This window comes from Macaca mulatta, chromosome 2 (assembly GCF_049350105.2).
Source record: "Macaca mulatta isolate MMU2019108-1 chromosome 2, T2T-MMU8v2.0, whole genome shotgun sequence".
Taxonomy (NCBI): Eukaryota; Metazoa; Chordata; class Mammalia; order Primates; family Cercopithecidae; genus Macaca; species Macaca mulatta.
In genome coordinates this window covers 99,178,736-99,203,014 of record NC_133407.1, presented here as the reverse complement: position 1 = coordinate 99,203,014, position 24,279 = coordinate 99,178,736, and the positions used below count along the sequence as shown (strand labels likewise).

The following is a 24,279-nucleotide window of genomic DNA, read 5'->3' as shown; positions in this document are numbered from 1 at the left end:
TGCCGGACAACAGCGGTGGGCCCCTCTAAGGAAAGCCGAATTCTCGCATGCCCGAGGAGTGTCGGAGGTGGTTGTGTGCCTAGTTCCTCCTGGTAAAGGGCTCGAAGCACTCGTTTTTCAAAGGCGGCCGAGAGCCATACCACTGGAGCACTCGCTTGCATGATGGGAGACATCGAAACGCCCCTTTTGAACGCGATGACAAACACCCCCTCCCACTTAGCAGCGACGTGCACGCGACAGTTTTTGGGCTCTCGCAACTACGTGGAAACTTGGAATAGGTCTGCGGCTGCACACAGCCCGGGCGCCGGGGTTCCTGCGCCCCCCGCCCCCTCTGATCGCGCCTGGGTAGCGGAGCCCCAGCGAGCTAGGGGCCCCCGAGCGCCGCCTCTGCATCGCGCCGCCCCTGCCCCGGGCTCCGGTAGCTTTCGGGCTTCCGCACTGCCCGCCGCGCCCTGCCCACAGGGAAGCGCTTCCCGAGGCGGCGGCGGTCCTGGTGCGGACCCTCCGGCCGCAGCCATGTGGGACCCGCGGGCAGCTAGGTGCGTAGTGGCGCGGGAAGCACGGGGCACCTTCGGCCTTCTGGGCCCGCCACACTTCCCGGCGGGAGGCGGCCGCGCGCGGGGACTGGCGACCCTGAGGTAGCGGCCGAACAGGCCCGCCGGGACATCCCTGTGGGGCCCACAGCCATCTAGGTGCAGACCCGAGCCAGTCGCGCGGGGTCGGGCGCGGGGGACTGCTCCGGCCTTTCCAGTCCGGAGGGACCAGGGCGTGCGCTGCGACAGGACTGCGGCGGCGCGCGGCCTGCCTAGCTCCCACCCCGGCATCGAAGCCTCTGCTCTTGGGCCCACCTCCGCATCTTCGGGGGTTCCCGGGGGCTGCCGGCACGTTCCTGACCAGCGAACGCGCCCCCGGGGCAAGCACTCTTGGCGGGCTGGCGCCCGGGAGCGGAGCACAGCGGTGCAAGGGAACCGTGCCAGGCGGGAAGGGCGGAATTTGCGGGGAACTTGGAGCGCGCTGGCCTCTTCCCGGCAGTAGGAGGCCTTCTTCCCTGCCCGCCGGATTGTGGGCTGCTGGGCTGGCTCAAACTGGACTGCACGGTCCATCAGCCTGGGCTCACCGAGTCTAGGGGCAAGGTAGTAGCAGGGACCCAAGGCTGGGAAGCGGAGTCTTTAGAAGCCTTTGCTTCTGCCTCAGAGCGTTTCCGAACCGGAGCTCGGAGTCTGTTACCTGGGAGGCGCTCTGCGTTTCCTCCCAACTCCCTGTCTCCGTCCCGCGGGTAGCCCTGTGCACTTGCAATCCGACTGAGATGACAGAGCCCATCTTTGGCGTGCAGCGCGAGCCACCTTTTCTCCCAGATGGGGGTGTTTCTGGGCGGTTGAAAGCTTTGGTGCTTCCTAGGAAAATTTTTATAGAAGTGTGCAATTTGGAAAATAAAAGAAAAATTTAAGAAACAGAAAGAGAATGGGGCTCTCAGGTCTCTAGTCCCCCGACCTGCTCCAGCCCAGTTACTGCTGGCTCAATTAGTCCTTATGCGGGAAGGAATAGCTGGGAGCAAAGGCCTTGTGTTCCCATCATAGGTATGCTCTCCTGCTCCCTCGTGCTGAGCGTTTTGAGTGCCAGGATCCTTTTTGATACAAGGCTGTTACCCTGATGGCATCCTGTTTGGTCCTTTATAGAAAGAAAAAAAAAATGTACTACCTTGTGTGTGTTGGAGGGCTGGGGCGGTGGTCATGAGTTTGTTTCAACTGTTTTCCAGGCAGGTCTGTTTTGTGTAGGATTGCAGGATAGGTGCTTGAGTTCATATGCTCTTTGCTGGCTTTTGCATCCTCTGCAGGGGGTGGGGGGGGGGCTGGGTAGAGGTGGGATAGGCGTGTGTGGCATTCACTCCCAGAGTCACATCCCACTGCCACTGACCTATGTATGGGTTTCTAAGTCTTTTTTTCGATCAAGATCCACACCCACCCACCTATATGTATATAATGTATATATACATAATATGTGTGTAATATTATATGTATACACATATATCTACACACACCCACACGTACACGTGTAAAATTGGAGCAAGAGCTTCATGGTATAGTTATTCTTTCTACAGGGTGAGGCACAATGATATTTTCCATTCTATTGCCCCCTCACCCCCCACCAGAGGGATTCTCACTCTGTCATCCAGGCTGGAGTGCAATGAGGCGATCTAGGCTCACTGCAGCCTCCACCTCCTGGGTTCAAGCGATTCTCCTGCCGCAGCCTCTGAAATAGCTGGGATTATGGGGTGGGGGGTGGGGCGCCACCACACCTGGCTAATTTTTGTATTTTTAGTGGAGACGGAGTTTCACCATGTTGGCCAGGCTGGTCTCAAACTCCTGACCTCAAGTGATCCACCCGCTTCTGCCTCCCAGAGTGCTGGGATTACACGCCAGAGCCACCATGCCAGTCCATTCTTTTTTTTTTTTTTTTTTTTTTAAAGCGGGTTGTAAATTGTTAACTTCACTTTATGACCGACTGACCAGCTTTATGGGGCAACTACAGGTTCTGTTTGGGCCAGTCTCCCAGAGTATGAGGAGACTGTCAGCATTTCACTGGGGAATTGACTTTGGAAGTGAGGACTTGGTGTAGGAGAGATGGAGACTGAAATTCATACTTGAGTAATTAGAATACTGTAGGACATGGCTGTGTGGTCCAAGCCAGTACCATCTGCAAAGACAGACCGCAGATGCTTCTGGTTACTTTCGTTCTGGCTATGTGTCCACACAGAGCTGGCCTCCTGCATGGATCCCAGTGGGGCCTTGTGTGAACGCTAGGGAGGTAGGGGTATGATAGCTCCTGTTCTTTTTTTTGAGGAAGAAGAAAGGAAGATGCTGCAATGCTACTGCAAACTTGGATTCACAGTTTTCTAAAAGGATTCTTTGGGTCTTGTCTCAGAATTTCACAGCTGCAATCAAGAGCTGGACCATGATCATTTTATAGATGAAGAAATTAAGGCCCAGAAAGGCCATCACTTGTTAGTCATTAGCTACAAGTTAGTGTTAGATCTGGGATTAGACAACTTATCTCTTGACTTCCCAGTCCATGGCTCTCAGGAACCAAATAGAGACTGGCCTTGTGGGAATATTAAACTTCTCTCTGCTGGTTGCTTCCGTTTTCCTGAAGTTACTACCAAAGACCCATTTCTATAGTACATGCCCACATTATTTTGTCTTTGCTTTTGGGGATGAAGATTATTTTAGTAGCCAAGTAGAGCCTGCAGGCCCCCTGTTTGGGGAAGGTAAAGTGATCTGAAGAGGAGGGTTTTAAGAACTGAAGTGGTGGTTGAGGTGTGGGCCTCTCTGGCCGTTATCAAGTATGTGGTGTTGGTTTTCTTGACCTTGAGGAATGAACCCTCTACTGCCTTTCCAGACAGGGAGGTGGGGCTGACCCATCAGTGCCTTGCCCTCAGAGTGACCACAGGCTCACTGCTTTTAAAACAAATTTCCTTGGAGTGCCGCCTGAGGTTCCCAAGGCCAAAAGCACCCTTGTATGAAATCTTTATAAGAAAGAAAGATTTGGGGCAGCAAAGATGACACTGTAACAGTTACAGCGAAGATTGATACTTGGGCCGGTTACAGCGATGGGAAGAATGGTTAAGTTTAAGCTTTAAAAAAGAAAGTACTGAACCAGATAAACAGGCATCTTTGGAACACAAAAATGTCACAGTGCCCACCCAAGAGTGGTTACTCCTTTGGTCACTCCTTTGGTTAGCGAGGTTCATTCTGCCTGAGCAGACGTTTTTCTTGGTCTAAAATTGCATAAGTATTGCCTTGTTTGTTTTTGTTGAAAATCTGGAAGTGTGAATAACCTTTGCCTAAGATACCCTGGACTCAGTTTACCTGAATCAATTCCATCTTCTGTTTAGATGTTGAGCCTCAGTGTCAGTGCCTACCCTGCACTCACCATAGCATGCTTGTCTCAGCTCCTGTGAGCCTGGTGGGCTGGTGGGGCTCCTGTGTGTCTTTTGGAGCCAAGCTAAATCTGGGTTTAGCTATATCTGTCTTTGAAGTTCCAGCAACATTTAGATTGGGATGTTTTTATTTTTTAAGCACTGGATCCTCCTAGCACTTGGAAAGAGGGCAGTATTCCCAGTCCTAAAAATCGGTGATGGTATTTTGAAGGAAACCAGGCCAGTAGTACACAACACATAAAATATAGAGAATTATAGCACTATATTGGGTGATCTTGATTCACTGGGACAAGAACGCACGGAGAACAGTCTTGACCTTGGATGGGCTCATCCTTCATGTTCAGCTGTGGCCACCAGGGCAATCTTTTTTGCTCACCCTTAGAATAGCTCATCTTCTGCCCATGAAGGTCCGCTCTACCCAGGGGCTCAATCATTGATGACTTCTAGGGACTCATTGGCCTGAACTCATTGGCCAGGTACTAAGGCTATCTATAATCTGGCCCCCAGACTGTTGCTCTAATATGCTGTTTCTTCTTACTTTTCTCACCTCTACTTGCTTTCAAGTCAGTTCTGCTCCTCAGATATGTCCAAGGGTCCGTATTGGGCTATGGAGGATGTAAATACATAAGACATAGGCTCTGCTAATTGTGACAGAACAGAGTTAATATCATGTAGACCTGTGGGAAAGGATTAGTGGAGGTGCAGACAAGCACTCTAAGAGACTTCCCAGCTCCTGAATCTTTCCCAGAAGGAAAGATGGGAGGTCAGTTTTGAGCTGTACCTAAACAGGTGAAGAGCACTTCTAGCAGGCAGATTAGGGTTGCCAGGAGGGAGAGAGGGACATTCAGGTTAAAGGAGCAGCTTCTTACTAAGAATAAGGTGGGCCAGGTGTGGTGGGTCATGCCTGTAATCCCAGCACTTTGGGAGGCTGAGGCGGGTGGATCACCTGAGGTTTGTAGTTTGAGACCAGCCTGGCCAACATGGTGAAACCCTATCTCCACTAAAAAATAAAAAAAATTAGCCAGGGATGGTGGTGCACACCTGTAGTCCTAGCTACTCAGGAGGCTGAGGCAGGAGAATCGCTTGAACCCGGGAGGTTGAGATTGCAGTGAGCCGAGATTGCTCCACTGTACTCAAGCCTGGGCTACAGCGTGTGACTCTGTGTCAAAAAAAAAAAAAAAAAAAAGTGAACAAAAGAGCTTAGACCCTAAACATCAACATAATAATAATAGTTTACCCTGTGCCAGGCTCTATGTTAACTGTGTTTCATGTATTATTGTATTTCATTCCCACATAAATATTTTGAGCAAGTCCCATTCTACAGACGTACCTGTACTGGAATGTGAGCTTCATGAAGGGGCAGCAGTGTTTTTTGTTATTGTTGCTGTTTCACAGAGCTCAAGCATCTAGCAGAGTACCTGGCACACAGTAGGGACCAATGAATATTTGTTGACCGTCTGAGGAAACAAGGAGTTCAGTCATGTATGTATGTGATATTGTCCTTGTTTTCCAGTAAGGAAACTGAGGCCTAGAAATTAAGTGAATTTACCACCTGACACCAGGCCTGGGAGAGAGAAAAGTGGGACTTGATCCCAGATTTCTGGATTTTCTCTTCTATGAGGAAAACATATATCCTTACATCTTCCTTCTGGGACTGCTCCCCAACCCTGTTAATACTGCTGTGCAAAGTCATGTGAATGGGAGGGAGCCACATGAATTTGGGGTCGTGGCTAAATTATGGTGGGCACATAGTGTTAGAGAATACTAGAAAGGTAAGCAGAGGCGTGTATATGTGTGTGTGTGTGTGTGTGTGTTAGAATGGGAATCTGAACTATTCGGGCTTTATTCTACATGAGGTTAGAGGCCATGGAAAATGTGTTTGTGTGCCTGTGTATACACACAGCTCTGTGTTTTATTTATTTATTTATTTATTTATTTTTGAGACTGAGTTTCACTCTGTCACCTAGGCTGGAGCGCAGTGGTGCGATCTCATCTCACTGTAGCCTCCACCTCCTGGGTTACAGTGATTCTCCTGCCTCAGACTCCTGCTGCAATGACCAGCACATGCCACAATGCCCAACTAATTTTTGTATTTTTTTTTTTTTTGAGATGGAGTCTTGCTCTGTTCCCCAGGCTGGAGTACAGTGGCACAATCCAGGCTCACTGCAGCCTCTGCCTCCTGGGCTCAAGTGATTTTCCTGCCTCAGCCTCCTGAGTAGCTGGGACTATACGTGCCACCACGCTCAGCTAATTTTTTTGTATTTTGGTAGAGATCAGGTTTCTCCATGTTTCCCAGGCTGGTCTTGAACTCCTGAGCTCAGGCAATCCGCCCACCTCGGCCGCCTTAAGTGCTGGGATTACAGGGGTAAGCCACCGTGCCTGGCTAATTTTTGTATTTTTAGAGACAGGGTTTCACCATGTTGGCCAGGCTGGTCTCGGACTCCTGACCTCAGCTGATCTGCCTGCCTCGGCCTTCCAAAGTGCTGGGATTATAGGTGTGAGCTATCACACCTGGCCAGCTCTGTGTTTTATTTAGAAGTTTTGACTCTGGAGGCTGGGAGTGTGGATAAATACATCTTCCAGCCTGGCCAAAGTCCACAGTTTTTTCAAGGTAAAGTTCAAGTCCCTATGTATGTATCAGGAAACTATGAACTAGAGTTAGAACAGAGGCTAGAATGGGTGGGCCCGGTGTCTCATACCTGTAATCCCAGCACTTTGGGAGGCTGAGGTCAGGAGTTTGAGACCAGCCTGGCCAACATGGTGAAACCTCGTCTCTACTAAAAATACAAAAAATTAGCCGAGGGTGGTGGCGGGCAACCCGAAATCCCAGCTACTCAGGAGGCTGAGGCTGGAGAATCGCTTGAACCCAGGAGGCGGAGGTTGTAGTGAGCTGAGGAGACCATGCCATGCCATTGCACTCCAGCCTGGGCGACAGAAAGAGACTCCCTCTCAAAAAAAAAAAAAAAAAAAAAAAAGGACAGAGGCTAGAACTCTGATTCTCCCAGTGCTGCTAAGGGGCCACCCTTCAGATGTCCTTGTCCATGGGAGATTGTTTACCTATGGGGAGCTCCTGGACACCTCCAGACCCTCCCTATGCAGCAGTGACAGGTGTTTTCACCTCTCTGCTGGGTTTGACTTGCCTCTCACATTGAGGAGGAAGCAAATTGCTGTGGTTTCCGGGTTGGGAGGTGGAATGAAGGGCATTAGTTAGCATTTAAAGTGTTACATAGAGGTTTGGAGAAGGTTCTGGGTGGAGAGATTCCTGGGCTGCTATTATCAAAGCCCAAGTTCTCCTTTGATTAGAAAACATCTTTTTAACGGCTGTCACTGGAGTACCTGGTGTACTCCCTTTTTAGGGCTGCTCCCAGCTTCATCGCTCCTGGGACACTGCATAAACAATGGGAGCCATGAAGGAAAAATGGCAGTTATTGGGCAACTTGGGCCTAGCACAGATACTTGAGTCAAGATTTATGAGTAACCTGTGGTTGGCTGATGCTTAACTAAATCATTTGTCTTGAAACAGTGTGGAATGCTAACTTATTGGTTATTCTTTGGGCTGGCTTTTGCAGGAATTTTATTTTAATTTTAAAGGCCTCTTTTCTGATTTTCCCAATAACCTTTACTCTTTGTACACCTCTTCTGTCCTATGGGTTGTTAACACAGATTTTTATTTATTTATTTATTTATTTATTTATTTATTTATTTATTTTTTGAGACGGAGTCTCGCTCTGTCGCCCAGGCTGGAGTGCAGTGGCCGGATCTCAGCTCACTGCAAGCTCCGCCTCCCGGGTTCACGCCATTCTCCGGCCTCAGCCTCCCAAGTAGCTGGGACTACAGGCGCCCGCCACCTCGCCCGGCTAGTTTTTTTGTATTTAATAGAGACGGGGTTTCACCGTGTTTGCCAGGATGGTCTCGATCTCCTGACCTCGTGATCCGCCCGTCTCGGCCTCCCAAAGTGCTGAGATTACAGGCTAACACAGATTTTTATATCAGACTTAAGTTTGTTCCTTGCTTGGAGAAGTTCCTTCATTTTGTGTAAATCTATTTCCTGACCTCTGAAATTAGGATATTTGTACCTCCTGGCATTCTTAATTACATTCAATGAGAAGATTCTTGAGATGGGTTTAGGACAGGGCTGGGCACGTAGTAAGTGCTGAATACATTTTACTTGTTATCATGCAGCTGTCTTGAACTATTCATCCAAATAATGATCTGGAAAAACAACAGTCTGTGGCACACTGAGGAGAAATCGTGTGTCTACCACTAGCTGCACAAAGGGGGAGATGCCTTAGGGTCTCCTCTTTGGAGGTTGAATGACCGAGACTCCACTTCAGACCCAGGAGTTGAAATTGATCTGTCGCCGGGCGCGGTGGCTCAAGCCTGTAATCCCAGCACTTTGGGAGGCCGAGACGGGCGGATCACAAGGTCAGGAGATCGAGACCATCCTGGCTAACATGGTGAAACCCCGTCTCTACTAAAAATACAAAAAACTAGCCGGGCGAGGTGGCGGGCACCTGTAGTCCCAGCTACTCCGGAGGCTGAGGCAGGAGAATGGCGTGAACCCGGGAGGCGGAGCTTGCAGTGAGCTGAGATCCGGCCACTGCACTCCAGCCTGGGCGACAGAGCGAGACTCCGTCTCAAAAAAAAAAAAAAAAAAAAAGAAATTGATCTGTCTTTGGTCTTTGCCATTTATTTATTTATATATTTTTTGAGACAGAACCTAACTCTGTCGCTCAGACTGGAGTGCAGTGGCATGATCTCGGCTCACTGCAACCTCTGCCTCCCAGGCTCAAGCAATTCTGCTTCAGCCTCCAGAGTAGCTAGGATAACAGGCAGTTGCCACCATGCCTGGCTAATTTTTGTATTTTTAGTAGAGACAGGATTTCATCATGTTGGCTAGGCTGGTCTCAAACTTCTGACCTCAGGTGATCCACCCTCCTCAGTTTCCCAAAGTGCTAGGATTACAGGCGTGAGCCATTATGCCAGTCTGTCTGCCCTTTAGTAGTATTTCTTGAGCATTTTCCTGGCTTGGTTTTAGGGAGTTGGAACCATCATCTGTCTTTCAGGGCCCATCTCATCTGCACACTGTCCATGACTAAAACGTGGGGCAAGGCTCTCAGCTCATCATTCCTCGAGAATGACTGTTTTTAGTCTGAGTTTACACCCTTCATCCTTTTTTTTTTTTTGGAGTTAAAATAGTCCTTTTGTGAAATTATTGGGGCAGTAGATGGTACTTTTTAAGAAAGTTCTTTTTTGGCAAAATTAAGTGTTGGCAACCCTATCTTAGATTCCCCTTTTTTTTTTTTGAGATGGAGTCTTGCTCTGTTGCCCAGGCTGGAGTGTAGTGGTGCGATCTCGGCTCACTGCAAGCTCCACCTCCAGGGTTCGCGCCATTCTCCTGTCTGAGCCTCCCAAGTAGCTGGGACTACAGGCGCCGGCTACCAAGCCTGGCTAATTTTTTTGTATTTTTAGTAGAGGCAGGGTTTCACTGTGTTATCCAGGATGATCTCAATCTCCTGACCTCGTGGTCCGCCTGCCTTGGCCTCCCAAAGTGCTGGGATTACAGGCGTGAGCCACCGCGCCCGGCTTTTTTTCTTTTTTTGAGACAGGGTCTCACTCTGTCACCCAGGCTGGAGTGCAGTGGTGCGATCACAGCTCACTGCAGCCTTGACCTCTTCCATCTCAAATGATCCTCTCACCTCAGTCTCTTGAATAGCTGGGACTACAGGCATGCACCACCATGCATGGCTAACTTTTACTTTTTTTGTGGAAATGTGATCTTGCTATGTTGCCCAGGCTGGTATTGAATTCCTGGCCTCAAATCATCCTCACACCTTGGCCTCCCAAAGTGCTGGGATTACAGGCGTGAGCCACCACGCCTATCCCTTTTCTTTTTTCGTGTGTGCAAATGTTACTGTTCTCCAGTTCCAAAAAGCTAGGAACCGCTGATCCTCCAGGATTGTTCTTTGCTTTTAGCATTTCTGAATCTCCAGGACTAGAATTGCTCCTGGGGATATGTGACCTTGTTTGCTGACCATTAGATTCTCAACAGGTGATTATTAATTTGTATACATCTTTTTCCTTTGTTTTCCCCAAGTAGCTAACAGCTTTGGTGATTGTATTTTGATTGGACTTACCTGGTTGTTTCTGGTTTGTACTTTGTGTGGTTGGCTTTTATTAAAACTTTGTATCTTTCTCCAAGGAACTGCTGACTGTTCAGCATTTCTTGGTTTTACAGGAAATGGCCAGAAATCCAGTAACACCAGTGAAATAATCTAGTTTGAATTAAATCCCCCAAACTTTTATTTCTTTTCTAGTCCTCCAGTTTAATCATCTGCCTCTGATAAGTAAGAAGTGGCCAGAGGCCGGGCGCGGTGGCTCAAGCCTGTAATCCCAGCACTTTGGGAGGCCGAGACGGGCGGATCACGAGGTCAGGAGATCGAGACCATCCTGGCAAACACGGTGAAACCCCGTCTCTACTAAAATACAAAAAAAAATTAGCCAGGCGAGGTGGCGGGCGCCTGTACTCCCAGCTACTCGGGAGGCTGAGGCAGGAGAATGGCGTGAACCTGGGAGGCGGGGCTTGCAGTGAGCTGAGATCCGGCCACTGCACTCCAGCTTGGGCAACAGAGCCAGACTCTGTCTCCAAAAAAAAAAAAAAAAAAAAAAAGGAAGTGGCCAGAGATTCATTTATTCATGCAACAAATGCTGAGCCCTTGGATTGCAGAAATAATAAGGCTTACTAAGACTTTGTTTTTGCCTTAAGAATTCAGGCTTCGGCCATGTGCGGTGGTGGCTCGTGCCTGTAATCCCAGCACTTTGGGAAGCCGAAATGGGCGGATCACTTCAGGTCAGAAGTTTGAGACCAGCCTGACCAATATGAAACCCCGTCTCTACTAAAAATAAAAAATCAGCCGAGTGTGTTAACATGCTCCTGTAATCCCGGCTACTCTGGAGGCTGAGACAGGAGAATCACTTGAACCCAGGAGACGGAGGTTGCAGTGAGTCGAGATCGCGCCATTGCCCTCCAGCCTGGGCAACAAGAGCAAAACTCCGTCTCAAAAAAAAAAAAAAAAAAAAAAAAAAAGAATTCAGGCTTCTAGGGAAAGCAGTAAAACAAATTAGTGTCTGGCACAGAGCTGTTGAGACCAGCACAGTGCCCCAAACATACAGGCAGGGTGGGAAATAATATGGCAAAAGAACGAGTAAATCATAATTCAGGGGGTTAAGTAGTATAAAACCTACACACAGAACCTTATAGAGGTGCATTAAAGAGCAGCAGCAGTGACTGTGGCCCCTGACCCTCCCAGGGTGGGCATGCAGGGAGACCATGAGGTTTGGAGGGGGTTAGAGTGGAGGGAGGGAGAAGGGCCTAGAGAATCTGAAAGTCCCTTGGGGAAGAGCTGATGTTCATGGCAATTGTGCTGGGAGGCAGATGGGGTTGGGGGCCTGGGTGATCTTGTTTTTTTTTTTTTTTGAGACGGAGTCTAGCTCTGTCACCCAGGCTGGAGTGCAGTGACACAATCTAGGCTCACTGTAACCTCCTCTGCCTCCCAGGTTCACATGATTCTCCTGCCTCAGCCTCCTGAGTAGCTGGGATTACAGGTGTGCACCACCACGACTGGCTAATTTTTGTATTTTTAGTAGAGACAGGGTTTCACCATGTTGGCCAGGCTGGTCTCGAACTCCTGACCTCGTGATCCACCCACCTCCGCCTCCCAAAGTGCTGTGATTACAGGCGTGAGCCCCCACGCCTGGTCGATCTTGGGGTCTTTTTAAACCTGGACACATAGCACATGATCTGATGGTCTTGGGGACTGTCTTACAGATTGTGGCGAAGAGGCCAAGCTGGAGCTGGGTGAGGGTGGGCCAGGGAGAGCAATGAAAAGGCCAAGATTGTAGTAATCCAGCCTGGCAAGGAAGATACCTCTGGGAGGTGAGTGTGACCCCAACTCAGGGATAGCTATTCTGGAGCCTGCATGCCTCCTAAGGGAGGCAAGCTGGGAATGAGCCCGAGAACAGGTGACTGTGTGTCTTTGGCTTGTTGTTTCCTAGCTAGGACATTCTGGATGCTTGTGCTTAAATGCACAAGTTGATTTTTTGGCCCAAGTCTTTGTTGTCATGTAAATTGGGAATGGCACATAGCATTCATCTGGGGCGTGAACATGTGGCCACGGAATGAATGTTTCACAAAGGATTCTGAGGCCTTGTCAGGTACTGCAGGAAGGAATACTGTGACTAGAGATACCCAGGGTGGGGTGAGGGTAGGACACCTCTGGTATTATAGACGCTTGTCTAATGTGAAGCTGTAGAGAAGGGTGAAACAGGCAGGTCACTTTTCCTTGCTTCCTTCCTTTTTAATGAATGAGAGAAAAAATAACCAAACCATTTGTCTAAATTTGGCCTCCTTCTGTCTAGAAGGAGGAAAGTTCTTGAAGGGTGCTTAGTAACCAAGGAAGGGGTAGGGAGCAGCTGGGCCTCAGGGCAATGGAATGTGGAATTTGGGGGCTGTAGGAGCCCCACTTTCTGCCTTTCTTCTCTCTGGGCACAGGCATTGTATTCTTTGATCCCAGAAGTTGGCTTCTTCTTAGGGTAGGAAGTAAGGCTGCAACCCTCTGGAGCCTCCCATCTCAGCTTCCAACACAAGCGGACTCTTCCCAAAATTCTAGTTCAGAAACTCCCAGGAAAGGGCCTTGTCCTGGCAGGTCTGGCCCATGGAGCACACACAAGGCCCTGGCCTGCCTCTGTGTACCTTGGCTGTGCCCTGGAAGGCCTTTGCAATGAGCTGAGCAGCCATCTAGAGCATACCTACCATGGTGATACTGCCTTCCAGCTGAAAAGGATTTCTTAGGACCCCTGAGCAAGTGCCCTGTTTCCTAAAGGAACAATCACAGTAGAAAGAGTTGGGGCCATTTCCAGACATCACACTCTGACCTGTCCCACCCCTCATCCTCACAGCCTAGCTTAGCTTGGGAAGTGGGGCAAGGTCTTGAGTCCCACAGACTTTCTCAGCTGTAGCTGCTTAATTGATTAGTAATTTCAGGGAACCCCTTTGAAAAATAGGCAAATACTAGGGCTATGTTTTTACCAAATATTTTCTCCTTACTGGGTAAACAAAGCAAAGGTTCTGTAAATGTTGCAGGGATTATACTCAAATAACATGCAGGGATCACCATGGCCCCTATGTCATTAACCTGAAACACCATGAACCAGGGGCAAGCCCTGGGATCTAGGCCTGTCTTTCCTGCCCACCCAGAAATTGCAGGTGACAGGTAGCGTGGACCAGGGTGCTGGGGTGGGTGCTAGGAGATAAGCCTGGGTTTCCCCTCTGGTGCTCACTGCTGTGGGGCCTGGCTCGAGGCCCCCTAATCTCTTAGCTTTGGGTTCTTTGCTCTAGAAATTGTAGTCCGACCATCTCACTTCTGTTGGGAATAACATTCAAAGTCCTAAGGAGATTGAACACTCAAACAGAGGATTCTTAGCAAAGCAATCGTACTTCTGCGCAGAGGGGTGCCTCCTTGGCCAGTCACCTTCAGGCAAGGCAGCCAGCCCTGTTCACCCTTTGGCCTTCAGGCAGCACTGGAGAGTGCCAGGATGGTTACCATAGAAGCCAGCTGCTGAAAGACTGAAAAGAGTAAGTGAGCCCAGGTCTCTCACCCTAACTGGGTAGTGATGGTCAGAGCACAACTGAACAAAGGGGCACAAGAGCCTTTATTCCTGATGCAAGTCCTGCCCCTGTACCCTTTCCCCATTGGCCGGGTTCGGGTCGTAAATTCTAAACTAATCCTGGTTGGTTAAACATTTGAACGTTTTTTAGATAAGGTGGGCACGTAAGGGAGAGAGGGGAAAGGGGAAGGGGTATCCGCAATGAGTAGAGAGCTAGTCTTCTTTCCAAATAAGGAAAGGAATGTGAGCTAGTACTGATAACACCTGGTACTGTGGCATATCTGGGCATGTAACAAAGAAAGGAGGAAAAAAAGAGAAAAAGGGGCTGGGGGGGGTACTATGAATTAAAGAATAAAGGATTGATCAGGCTATTTGAAGAGAAACCTCATCATATCCCACACTTCATTGCATTTTTTTCTATTTATATGGTTCTGTGAATGTATTCAGAGTGGTGGTGTATTAGTTTCTTAGGGCTGCAATAACAAATTACCACAAATTAGATGACCTAAAACAACAGAAAAATATACTCTCTCATAGTTCAGTAGCATTCTTCCCATTCCCAGATCTGTTCCCCGAAGATCACTGCTCTTACTAGTTTAAGTCAGAAATCTCTCTATAGATGAAGTATACACACATACATCCTTAAGCTCTTCAACTCGTTCTCCAAGTTGCTCTCCAAATTGCTCTCCAGTTTGCTTTATTCACTTCAATTGCATATTTTGACACTTTGATAGCTCTAACTCATAGGTTTTGTGTGTGTGTGTGTGTGTGTGTGTGTTTGTTTGAGATGGAGTCTTGCTCTGTTGCCCAGGCTGGAGTGCAGTGGTGCGATCTCGGCTCACTGCAACCTCCACCTCCCGGGTTAAAGCGATTCTCCTGCTTTAGGCTCCTGAGTAGCTGGAATTAAAGGCATGCGCCACCGCCCCTGGCTGTTTTTTGCATTTTTAGTAGAGACGGGGTTTTACCACGTTGGCCAGGCTGGTCTCGAACTCCTGATCTCAAGTGATCCACTCACCTCCGCCTCCCAAAGTGCTGGGATTACAGGCGTGAGCCACTGCACTCAGCTGTGCATTTAACATTTCTACAGACAGATGCTGTACTGCTTTATCCTGCCATGGCAGTATGTGAGTGAATCTCTACCCATAACCATGTTGATATAAAGTATTTTCAGTGCCTTTTGATATATAGGAGTTTGTAATTGTCATGGATTCATGTCTGTTACTTTCTTTATGATTTCTGCTTTTGGTATCATTAGAATGACCTCAGTTGTGAAGATTACATAAAACTACACTAAAGCTTTTTTGGATTTATGTAATTAAATAATCTAACAATATATGAAAAGGTTATGAAGAAAAGTCTCTCTCCTGTGTTCTCTGCCCCACCCTCCCAATAAGGGTAAATAATTTTATTTCTAGTGGATCTTTCCAGATTTTTTTTTTAAGAGACAGATTCTCCTGCTCTGTCACCTAGGCTGCAGTGCAGTGGTACAATCATACCTCACTGTAACCTCAAACCCCTAGGCTTAAGTGATCCTCCCACCTTGGCCTCCCAGAGTGTTGGGATTACAAGTGTGAGCCACCACACCTGGCCCAGAATTTCTTTATGCATATATAAGCAAATGCAAATATATATTCTTTCTTTCTTTTTGTGACAGGGTCTTGTTGTGTTGTCCGAGCTGTAGTGCAGTGGTGTGATCATGGCTAACTACAGCCTTGACCTGGGCTCAAGTGATCCTTCTGCCTCAGCCTCTTGAGTAGTTGGGACTATAGGTGTGTGCCACCATGCCCAGCTAATTTTTGTATGTTTTGTAGAGATGAGGTCTCACTGTGTTGCCTGGGCTGGTCTGGAACTCCTGGGCTCAAGTGATCCACCTGTCTTGGTCCCCCAAAGTGCTGGGATTACAGGCATGAGCCCCTGCACTTGGCTGCAAATATTAATATGTATTCTTATTCAGCCCCTCTCTTTCGGCACAAAAGAGAGCATAATATACACACTATTCTGCATTTGCTTTTTCAAATATATTTTGGAGGTTATCCTAGATCAATATACAGAACTGTCTTCATTCTTTTTTTTTTTTAACATTTGATTAATATTTTGTTTTTGGGTGGGGGTGCTGCACTTCAATTTATTGAACCAATCCCCCGTTGATGGGTATTAAAGTTGGTCCCAGTCTTTTATTATTACAAGCAACATGACAGTGAATGATCTTATACATTTGCCATTTCCAATGTATGCAGTCAGTCTGTAAGATCCATTCCCAGAAATAGAGTCAGTTGCTGGATCAAAGGCCATATGTATGTGTCACTTCATTAGGTATTGCCAAATGTCTTCCTAGAGTGGTTGAAGGTTGTCTAAAATCTGTACCTGTATTTTCTCCTAGTGCTTTTCCTTTTCTCAGTGCTTTTTAAAAAATGAGATATTTGCATGTAATAAATGGCACAGATTTTAAGTTACTGTTCAATGAGTTTTAACAAACATACACACCTGTGTGGCCCCCACCACAATGTCAAAATACACATTTCCATTCTTCCAGAAAGTTCACTGATACCCCTTTCCAGTCAGTCCCCCTCTTTTTTTGGCAATCACTGTTCTGATTTCTTAGATTTGCCCGTTCTAGAATGTCATCTAAATGGAATCACACAGTTTATGTTCTTTTATCTGGCTTCTTTTGCTCAACATAAATTTTTTGAGATTCTTCTTGTTGCTGTTTTTATCAGCAATTTGTTCCTTTTTATTGCTGTGGTATCATTTTCACACTGACATTTTTTATTCATTTGGAACTAATTTTGGTATATGATGTGTATTAGTTTCCTACTGCTGCCATAATGAAAGACCACAAACTTAGTGACTTAAAACACCATGAATTTATTATCTCACAGTCCACAGGTTAGACGTGTGGGCTAGCTTGACTGGTTTCACACGGCCAAAACCAAGATGTTGGCTGGCTGAGTTCCTCCCGGGAAAGTCTGCAAAGACTTCCAGACTCACTCATGTTGTTGGCAGGATCCAGTTCCTGTAAGACTTAGGTCCCCGTTTTCTTACTGAGTGTCAGCTGGGAGCCTCTGTTCCTTAAGGTGACCCACATTCCTCATCACTCTTCCCCGCTCCACCTTCAAGGCCTGCAGTGATGGGCCCACTCCTTTTCATGCTTCAACTCTGCTGCATCTCAGCTGGGCGAAGTGGTTCACGCCTGTAGTCCCAGCACTCTGGGAGGCCGAGGCAGGTGGATCACCTGAGGTCAGGAGTTTGAGATCAGCCTGACCATGGTGAAACTACATCTTTACTAAATACAAAAAAAAAATTGTCGGGCGTGGTGGTGCATGCCTGTAATCCCAGCTACTTGGGAGGCCGAAGTTGTAGTGAGCCGAGATTGTGCCATTGCACTCCAGCCTGGGCAACAAGAGCGAAACTCTGTCTCAAAAAACAAACAAACAAACAAACAGCAGCAATCTGCTGCGTCTCTCTTGCCCTCCTCTTTCCGTGAGCCTGTCTGACTCTGGCCACAGAGCCTCAGTCAAAGAGTTCCTGTCATTAGATTGGGCTCACCCTGATAATCCAGGGATAGTATCCCTAGCTTATGGTCTGTAATCATAATTACATCGATAAAGTTCTTTTTACCGTGTAATGTAATATATTCATAGTTTCTGGGGATTAGGATCTGGATATCTTTAGGGGAATTCATTACTTGGCCTACCCCATGGGGTGAAGTAGGAATTTAACTTATTTTCCAGATGTTTAGCCAGTTGTACCAAATGATTCACTCTTTTTCAATTTACTTAAAAAGCCACCTTTATCACATATGGAATGTGTTTCTGTGTTTTATACTATATCTATTTATTGCTGGATATTCTACTTTGTTCCATTGATGTGGTTACTTTCATGTTAGTACCCGACTTTAACAATTTAATGTTTTATAGGCCGGGTGCTCACGCCTGTAATCTCAGCACTTTGGGAGGCTGAGGTGGGTGGCTCGCTTGAGATCAGGAGTTTGAAACCAGCCTGGCCAACATGGAGAAACCAGCCAGGTGTGGCAGTACGCACCTGTAACCCTAGCTACTCAGGAGGCTGAGGCAGGAGAATTGCTTGAGCCCAGGAGCCAGAGGTTGCAGTGAGCCAAGGTCTTGCCACTGCACTCCAGCCTGGGCAACAGAGTGAGACTCCATCTCAAAATAAAAAAATTAATGTTTTATAAATATATATTTAAAAATGTTAGAGAAGATTCCCTCATCTACTGTTTTATTTATTTGTTCTGTTTTATTTCATTTACTATTATCCTTTAAGCCTCACCTGGAAGAAGATTTCCTCTTGATACTTCTCTTTTTATTAAAAAATCTTTGCAATTCTGGCTTATGTATTCTTTTAGATAATCTTGACAACTGCTTCATTAATTTCTTTAAACATTTTATTTTTTATAAATTGAAATTTTGCTGAAAATATACATTAATTCATTAACATGGGAGGACTTGACATTTTATAATAGTGAATTTGCCCAAACCAGAAACATGTTAATATTTTAAAAATATTTTTTTTAAAGTAAAGTTTTGTTTTTTCTCCATGTAAGTCTTGAAAATTTAAGGATATTAGTTCATATTTTGTAAGGAGCTTTTAAAAAATGCTCCTATAAGAATTATATGCATACTGTTTTTAATTAACATTTTTCTTATTACCTTGGTTTTTCTTTGAAAATCTGCATCTATTTCCTCAGGTCACACAGATACAAGTTATTTTAGTCTTGCATTAATTTAAGCCTGTAAACATCAAATCATAAAGCAGTATTAGTGTAATTAAACTTCCCAGGAGTCCTGCTTCTGCTTTTCTCCCATAGTGAAATGTTCCATGTGTAATGAAAAATTTAATGAAAAACATCTTTTGAAGTACTGGTTGGTGAAGGGACAAGAGTGAGTCACTGTGTGGTGAGTGAAGTCCTAATATGAATATCAAGGGAAACAGGACTTTAAAGTTGGCCATATTGAAAATTCTCAACAGCTAGTCAAATAGGGATCAAATCTGTAAAAAAAAAAAAAAAAAAAAAAAAAAAGACTTTTTTTTCCCCCATCCCCTTCTCAAACAAAAAACCAAGTTGCTTCATGAAATCATGTCAGAAATTTTTCTTCATTCTTGCTTTGCAAGGTCAACGGCAGTGTTATTGGGCATATCTTGGTTTTGCAGGCCTTTGCTCTAGTTTTCAAAGGAACCAGTAGATAGAAACTTAAAATTATGTATTTATGGGGGGGGAGCTATGGGGCAAGAAACTAGTTTCCAGTTGTAATACTGTGGGCACTAATCAAGGAATGCTTGGAGAGATATGGGCTGGGTTTGCTCACTACAACCTGTGACCCCACATTCTATATCAAAATGCGGCACAGAAGTAATTCCACGAGAATTTAGTTCCTGACTACAGATATTCATCTTTATGTCTTAGATATGTGCAGGCTAGAAAGACAGCATGATTCTCAGAGGTGGGAATAGGATGGAGCATGGACACACCCAACCCCCGGGGCACTCCAAAATTTGGGGAAACAGCCCTCATACTTTCATACACAAGAATTGAAGGCTAAATTTCCACTGAGTAGAAAAATAATATTTCAGATGTTGCACCTGGCTTACTATTCTATCTGGAACTGCACTCTCCAAAACTTTCTGCGGTGATTGACATAGTCTAGATCTGCACTGTCAAATATTGTTGGGGGTGAGCGACGACTGGGCTGGTGGTGTGCGGAGAAAATAATTTGCGGAGACAGTTGTAGGTGAAGAAGGGCAGATTTATTAGAGAAAGTAGGTAAGTATGTTGCAAGAGGGAAACGGTCAGAATCAGCAGAAGAGGAGCTGACTACCAGGAAACAAAGTCTTGCTGGGGATTTTATAGGATGGTTCTTAGGCTGCAGAATGCTATGTGCAGTGCCGATAAAACACCAAGGTTGCAGTGAGCTAAGGTGCAGGTGTCTGGTGATAGTTGGGCGAAGGAGGATTGTAAGTTATTTGCGCAGGAGGGCTATGTGTCCTGGACCATGAAGAAAGGCAGACTTATAGCTTATCTGATGTCTGTTTTTGCTTTCCCTTGGTCCCGCCAGCCTGACTTCTTTTCTGTAATTAGGACACCACATTCCTCCCCTGACAGGGCAGCGATGGCAAATCTTTGGCATGTGAGTGAATGTCTCACCTTCACCTTCTTGCTGACCAGGGACGTAGAGTTGGCTCGACCTAGGATTGTTAGTCGGTCAGGAGGTTACATAAGCCTCAATCCCTGGGTTGCGAGATAAATTAGGCAGAGTCGCTGTGAGACCATAGGGAAACAGCATTTGCAGCCTAAAATTTTGTTCTGCTGGCTCCAAAGGGGATTCATTAGTTCTTTTACTGGCTAATACCCTTGCTGCAGTAACATTTTGGTTTGAAGTTGTTGTATTCTGGAAGACACAAAACAAGGTATTTCATGAACAATACAAGGGGCAAATAAACTAGTATAAGCATTATTATAGGCAGGAGAAGTGGGGCCTGGCCTGACAGATAAGGTTTTTAAATATTCATGGGATAAGGGAAAACTGAGGAACAGATATAGACATATTAGTGAGGTTAAGAAGTTGCCCAGTTTCAACCCTTGTTCCTCTATATTCCGTCCCATTTGCTGAACTATTTATAGGCATAAAGCAGTCACTCTAAATTTTGCTGGCATTAACTTTGTTGTTTCCCAACCAGAGAGAAAACCTGCAGAGGTACACAGTGAACTCGTTAGAGTTGTTGTTTGGCTACCATTCCTGTTGTGTTTGATTATAGTTAATGATATAACTATAATGGGCTTGTGTTAAAGCCCCTAGGAAAGAGCCAGACCCCTTGAAGTTTCTGATGCAGAGGCGAGCCTTACAGGCCATTTCTGGTGCCTTCCCTATTTGCATTGTCACGGTGGATGATTGCCATGAGGGATTGATTGGCCTAGGTCCCTCTCCTAGACCTGTGTTTTTGGTGTGCATGTAAACAGTATAGTCTAATCCACAGTATTGGGCTTAACAATTTCTTCTGTAGATCATGGGACTGCTAAGAGTGTAATGTCATCCTCAAGTGCTGGTTTGTGAGGGCACATCCAGCAGTTAGTGCTGTGTGTTATGTTAGTAACCTGTGATGTTACTGAGTGGAGTGGATGCCTGGGTACAGCCATTGAGACAGTAGTTAGCCATGATAGACGAATAAAAACAGAGCCATATTTAGGGAAAATGATAATATATAGGAAACTCAGGAAGACAGGAAAGAAGAAGGGCTCTAAAGAGTGTAAGAAAAACAGTTAAACACCAAGTACCTCAGCACATTGTTGTGATGTGGGGGTATACGTCATTACTGGGACAAATATAAAGAAATTTTGCGTGGGCAGTAATCTTGGAAGTTTCCTTGCAAATAGCAATTGTATACCACCTCCCTTATAAAAGCATCAATATTAAGAGGGTGAAGCTGCTTAAGAGAGGTCGTTGGAGAATTACTGAGAGCCTGCAGTAGAACTGAATAAAAAGAGTTAGCTTTAAGAATAAGATTCAACAGCCAGGCACAGTGGCTCATGCCTGTAATCCCAACACTTTGGGAGGCCAACGTGGGTGGATCGTGAGGTCAGGAGATCAAGACCATTCTGGCCAACTTGGTGAAACCGTGTCTCTACTCAAAATACAAAAATTAGCTGGGTGTGGCGGTGCGTGCCTGTAGTCCCAGCTACTCAGGAGGCTGAGGCAGGAGAATTTTTTGAACCCAGGAGGCGGAGGCTGCAGTGAGCAGAGATTGTACCACTGCACTCCAGCCTGGGTGAAAGAGTAAGACTCCATTTAAAAAAAAAAAAAAAAGGATTCGAAAGAGGTGTTGGACTTATTTTTATTAACTTTTAAGGAAGGTTAAAAAAATTCTAGGTTATTTGTTTAACAAAACTTCTTTCACCTTTTTTTCTTTAACTTTAAATGAATTTCCAATGTTTACATTCTAGTTAGACCATAAATAACGAGTCTTATCTCAGCACCAGCAACTCGGTAACAGTAGATTTAAAGCAGGCAGAAACAAAAAGAGAGGAAGATAGAGAACTTTAGATGATTCTACTTAACCCTATGGTGCAGGTTAACCATTTCAGCTCTGACTTTTTCTCATTGTAGTTTGCCCACTAGTTTAAAATGTGCACAAAACAGGCCATAATATGTAACCAGCTGGAGTTTTAAAAAGAACAATAAAATCAGGGATTAGGATGTTGGAAACTGTCTTTTCTTTTTTTTTTTTTTTTGAGACGGAGTCTCGCTCTGTCGCCGGGGCTGGAGCGCAGTGGCCGGATCTCAGCTCACTGCAAGCTCCGCCTCCCGGGTTTACGCCATTCTCCTGCCTCAGCCTCCTGTGTAGCTGGGACTACAGGCGCCCGCCACCTCGCCCGGCTAGTTTTTTGTATTTTTTTAGTAGAGACGGGGTTTCACCGTGTTCGCCAGGATGGTCTCGATCTCCTGACCTCGTGATCCGCCCGTCTCGGCCTCCCAAAGTGCTGGGATTACAGGCTTGCGCCACCGCGCCCGGCCGGAAACTGTCTTTTCAATCTGCACCCCTAGATTGAACAGAAAAAGAAATAAAAGGAACAGAGAGGAAAATGTTAAACTTTACAGGCGTTTGTGTGCCTCCTGCAAAGTTTGTGTGACAGTGCCTGGGTTACCCCCTTTCAGCCACTGAATGGTATGAGGCCAACACCCCAACACCCTTGTTTATCTCCCATCAGGGAGAGCCTTAGCACCCCAGACTTTATGGTGTGAGATGAACTCTTCCTCACCTCTCCAAGTTACCAGTTAAGGTGAGCTGTTTTTAGCAGGAGCAGAGAGTCTCTTTAGCTTATGGCCATCGGGGTTTGGGATTCTGTCCTTGGGGTCCTTTGGCTCTCAGGGCAGTCCTGTTTCCAGTGCCCAAGCTTGTGGCAGAGGGGGCAAGCATGTGGAGCTTTTTTTTCATTTATTCAATTGAGGTGCTTTGCCTTTTAGTGGCCTGGCCTTTTGCACAGATGGCAGTTATCTGGAGGAGTGTCCTTAGGTCAACGAGGAGGGGGCTGGGGTATTGTGAAGCAGCCAAGAGTTGAGCCTGTTTTTTGTCTCTGCGTCTTTCTTTTTGGCCCTGTTCTCCTTATTCTGCTCTCGGTTATAAAAGACTGAGGAGGCTAATTTGATGATTTTTTTTTGCATGAGGGTTATGCTGTGTTACACAAGAAAATTACACGTTTCTCTTTTTTGAGAGTCTGAGAGTTAAATTTGTTTTAATGCTTTAGAATGCAGCCCAGAGGTGAGTTTGAAGGATAGATGGGGTTGGTCCCATGGTGGGACTGGAAAACATGCTGCTTGGGGGCGGTGCCACTTGAGGGCACTAAATGCACATTTTCTTGGGCCATCCTGCCGAGATGAAAAGAGGGTTCCACTTGCGTCTGCTGAGGGACTTGGGTGCACTTTCCAAAGGGGCGTTCCACCTATTAGAAAAGAGCACTTGGCTGCTTAGGGGCCTTAACTTGGCTGCTTAGGACGGCCAGTCCAGGTACTCACTCTGGGTGATCAGCCTGGGTATGAGGAAAAAAGGGTAAAGGAAGATCTCACCTGGTGCCCACCTGGGAGAGGGGGTGGGTAAGGGAGCCGTCACCATTTTGAGGCTGTCCGAGGTCACCTGATTTAGCAACGTCCAAGACAGGATGGCTGGCTGACCCCACAGGAGAATGTAGAGTGAGAAAGAAAGGCCCCCTGAGTTACCCCAAACATGTGTGAATTCGCTTCGAATGAGCTTCTGCTGCCAGAGAGGAGAGAGCGTCTTCTTCCTTTCAGGCAAGGCAGCCAGCCCTGTTCACCCTTCAGCCTTCAGGCAGCACTGGAGAGCGCCAGGATGGTTACCATAGAAGCCAGCTGCTGAAAGACTGAAAAGAGTAAGTGAGCCCAGGTCGTTCACCCTAACTGGGCAGTGGCAGTCAGATGCTTCCACACAGTCACCTTTCAGTCCCACCGCAGTGTAGCTCCTGCCGGAGACCTGCAGTTGCCTCCATGCTTAGAGGCTGTTTCGGAGGGTGCTGACTTGAGAAAGGGAAAGAGAGGGGTAGAGAGTTTGCCGTGAGGACAGAGAGTTCCTGTCCAGAGAGAGTTTCCCCTACAGGCCACCAAAATGTTGTGGTTGAGCAGTGACTATCAAAGCTGGTGGCATGGGGGTAAAATTATTTACCAAGGCCAGGTGCGGTGGCTCACACCTGTAATCCTAGCCTGTAATCCTAGCACTTCGGGAGGCTGAGGTGGGTGGATCACCTGAGGTCAGGAGATCGAGACCAGCCTGGCCAACATGGCGAAACCCCATCTATACTAAAAATACAACAATTAGCGGGGCGTGGCGGCGCACGCCTGTAATCCCAGCTACTGGAGGCTGAGAAAGGAGAATTGCATGAACCCAGGAGGTGGAGGTGGCAGTGAGCTGAGAATGCGCCACTGCAATCCAGCCTGCGCAACTAGAGTGAGACTCCATCTCAGAAAAAAAAAATTACCAGACAGTTGTAAGTGAAGAAGGGTGGATTTATTAGAGAAAATAGGAAAATATGTTACCAGAGGGTAACAGTCAGAATCAGCAGAAGAGGAGCTGACTGCCAGGAAACAGTCTCGCTGGGGATTTTATAGGATGGTTCTTAGGCTGCAGAATGCTATGCGCAGTGCTGATAAAACACC

General features: G+C 46.6%; 2 protein-coding genes and 1 long non-coding RNA gene across 10 annotated transcripts in view; 2 read left to right on the top strand and 1 right to left on the bottom strand.

Annotated features, from left to right (window-relative positions):
* Positions 1-211: 211 nt before the first annotated feature.
* The window catches only part of TRANK1 (tetratricopeptide repeat and ankyrin repeat containing 1), a 118,739-nt gene continuing 94,671 nt past the window's right edge, over positions 212-24,279 (top strand). For 3 of the 4 annotated variants that reach the window (XM_077992045.1, XM_002808330.4, XM_077992046.1), the window contains exon 1: positions 212-539. In XM_077992045.1, the coding sequence (XP_077848171.1) occupies positions 517-539 (23 nt within the window). In that variant the 5' untranslated portion in view covers positions 212-516. The remainder of the gene's footprint in view (positions 540-24,279) is intronic. The other variant, XM_077992047.1, reaches the window with a different exon arrangement.
* LOC144339106 (uncharacterized) overlaps positions 228-24,279 on the bottom strand; it is a 30,330-nt gene continuing 6,278 nt past the window's right edge. The window contains exons 1-2 of one of the 4 annotated variants that reach the window (XM_077992050.1): positions 6,861-6,913; positions 228-1,756 (exon numbers count right to left, since the gene is read on the bottom strand). In XM_077992050.1, the coding sequence (XP_077848176.1) occupies positions 258-1,103 (846 nt within the window). In that variant the 5' untranslated portion in view covers positions 1,104-1,756; positions 6,861-6,913 and the 3' untranslated portion in view covers positions 228-257. Of the gene's footprint in view, positions 1,813-4,908; positions 5,136-6,860; positions 6,914-24,279 lie in introns of those variants that run through there. The other 3 variants (XM_077992051.1, XM_077992052.1, XM_077992049.1) reach the window with 3 other exon arrangements.
* LOC144339107 (uncharacterized) lies at positions 9,524-13,904 on the top strand. 2 transcript variants are annotated; one of them, XR_013413779.1, is made up of 2 exons: positions 9,524-9,785; positions 11,662-13,904. It is a non-coding gene; the product is annotated as an uncharacterized LOC144339107 (long non-coding RNA). The 2 variants fall into 2 exon arrangements; XR_013413778.1 differs by lacking the exon at positions 9,524-9,785 and adding an exon at positions 9,787-10,033.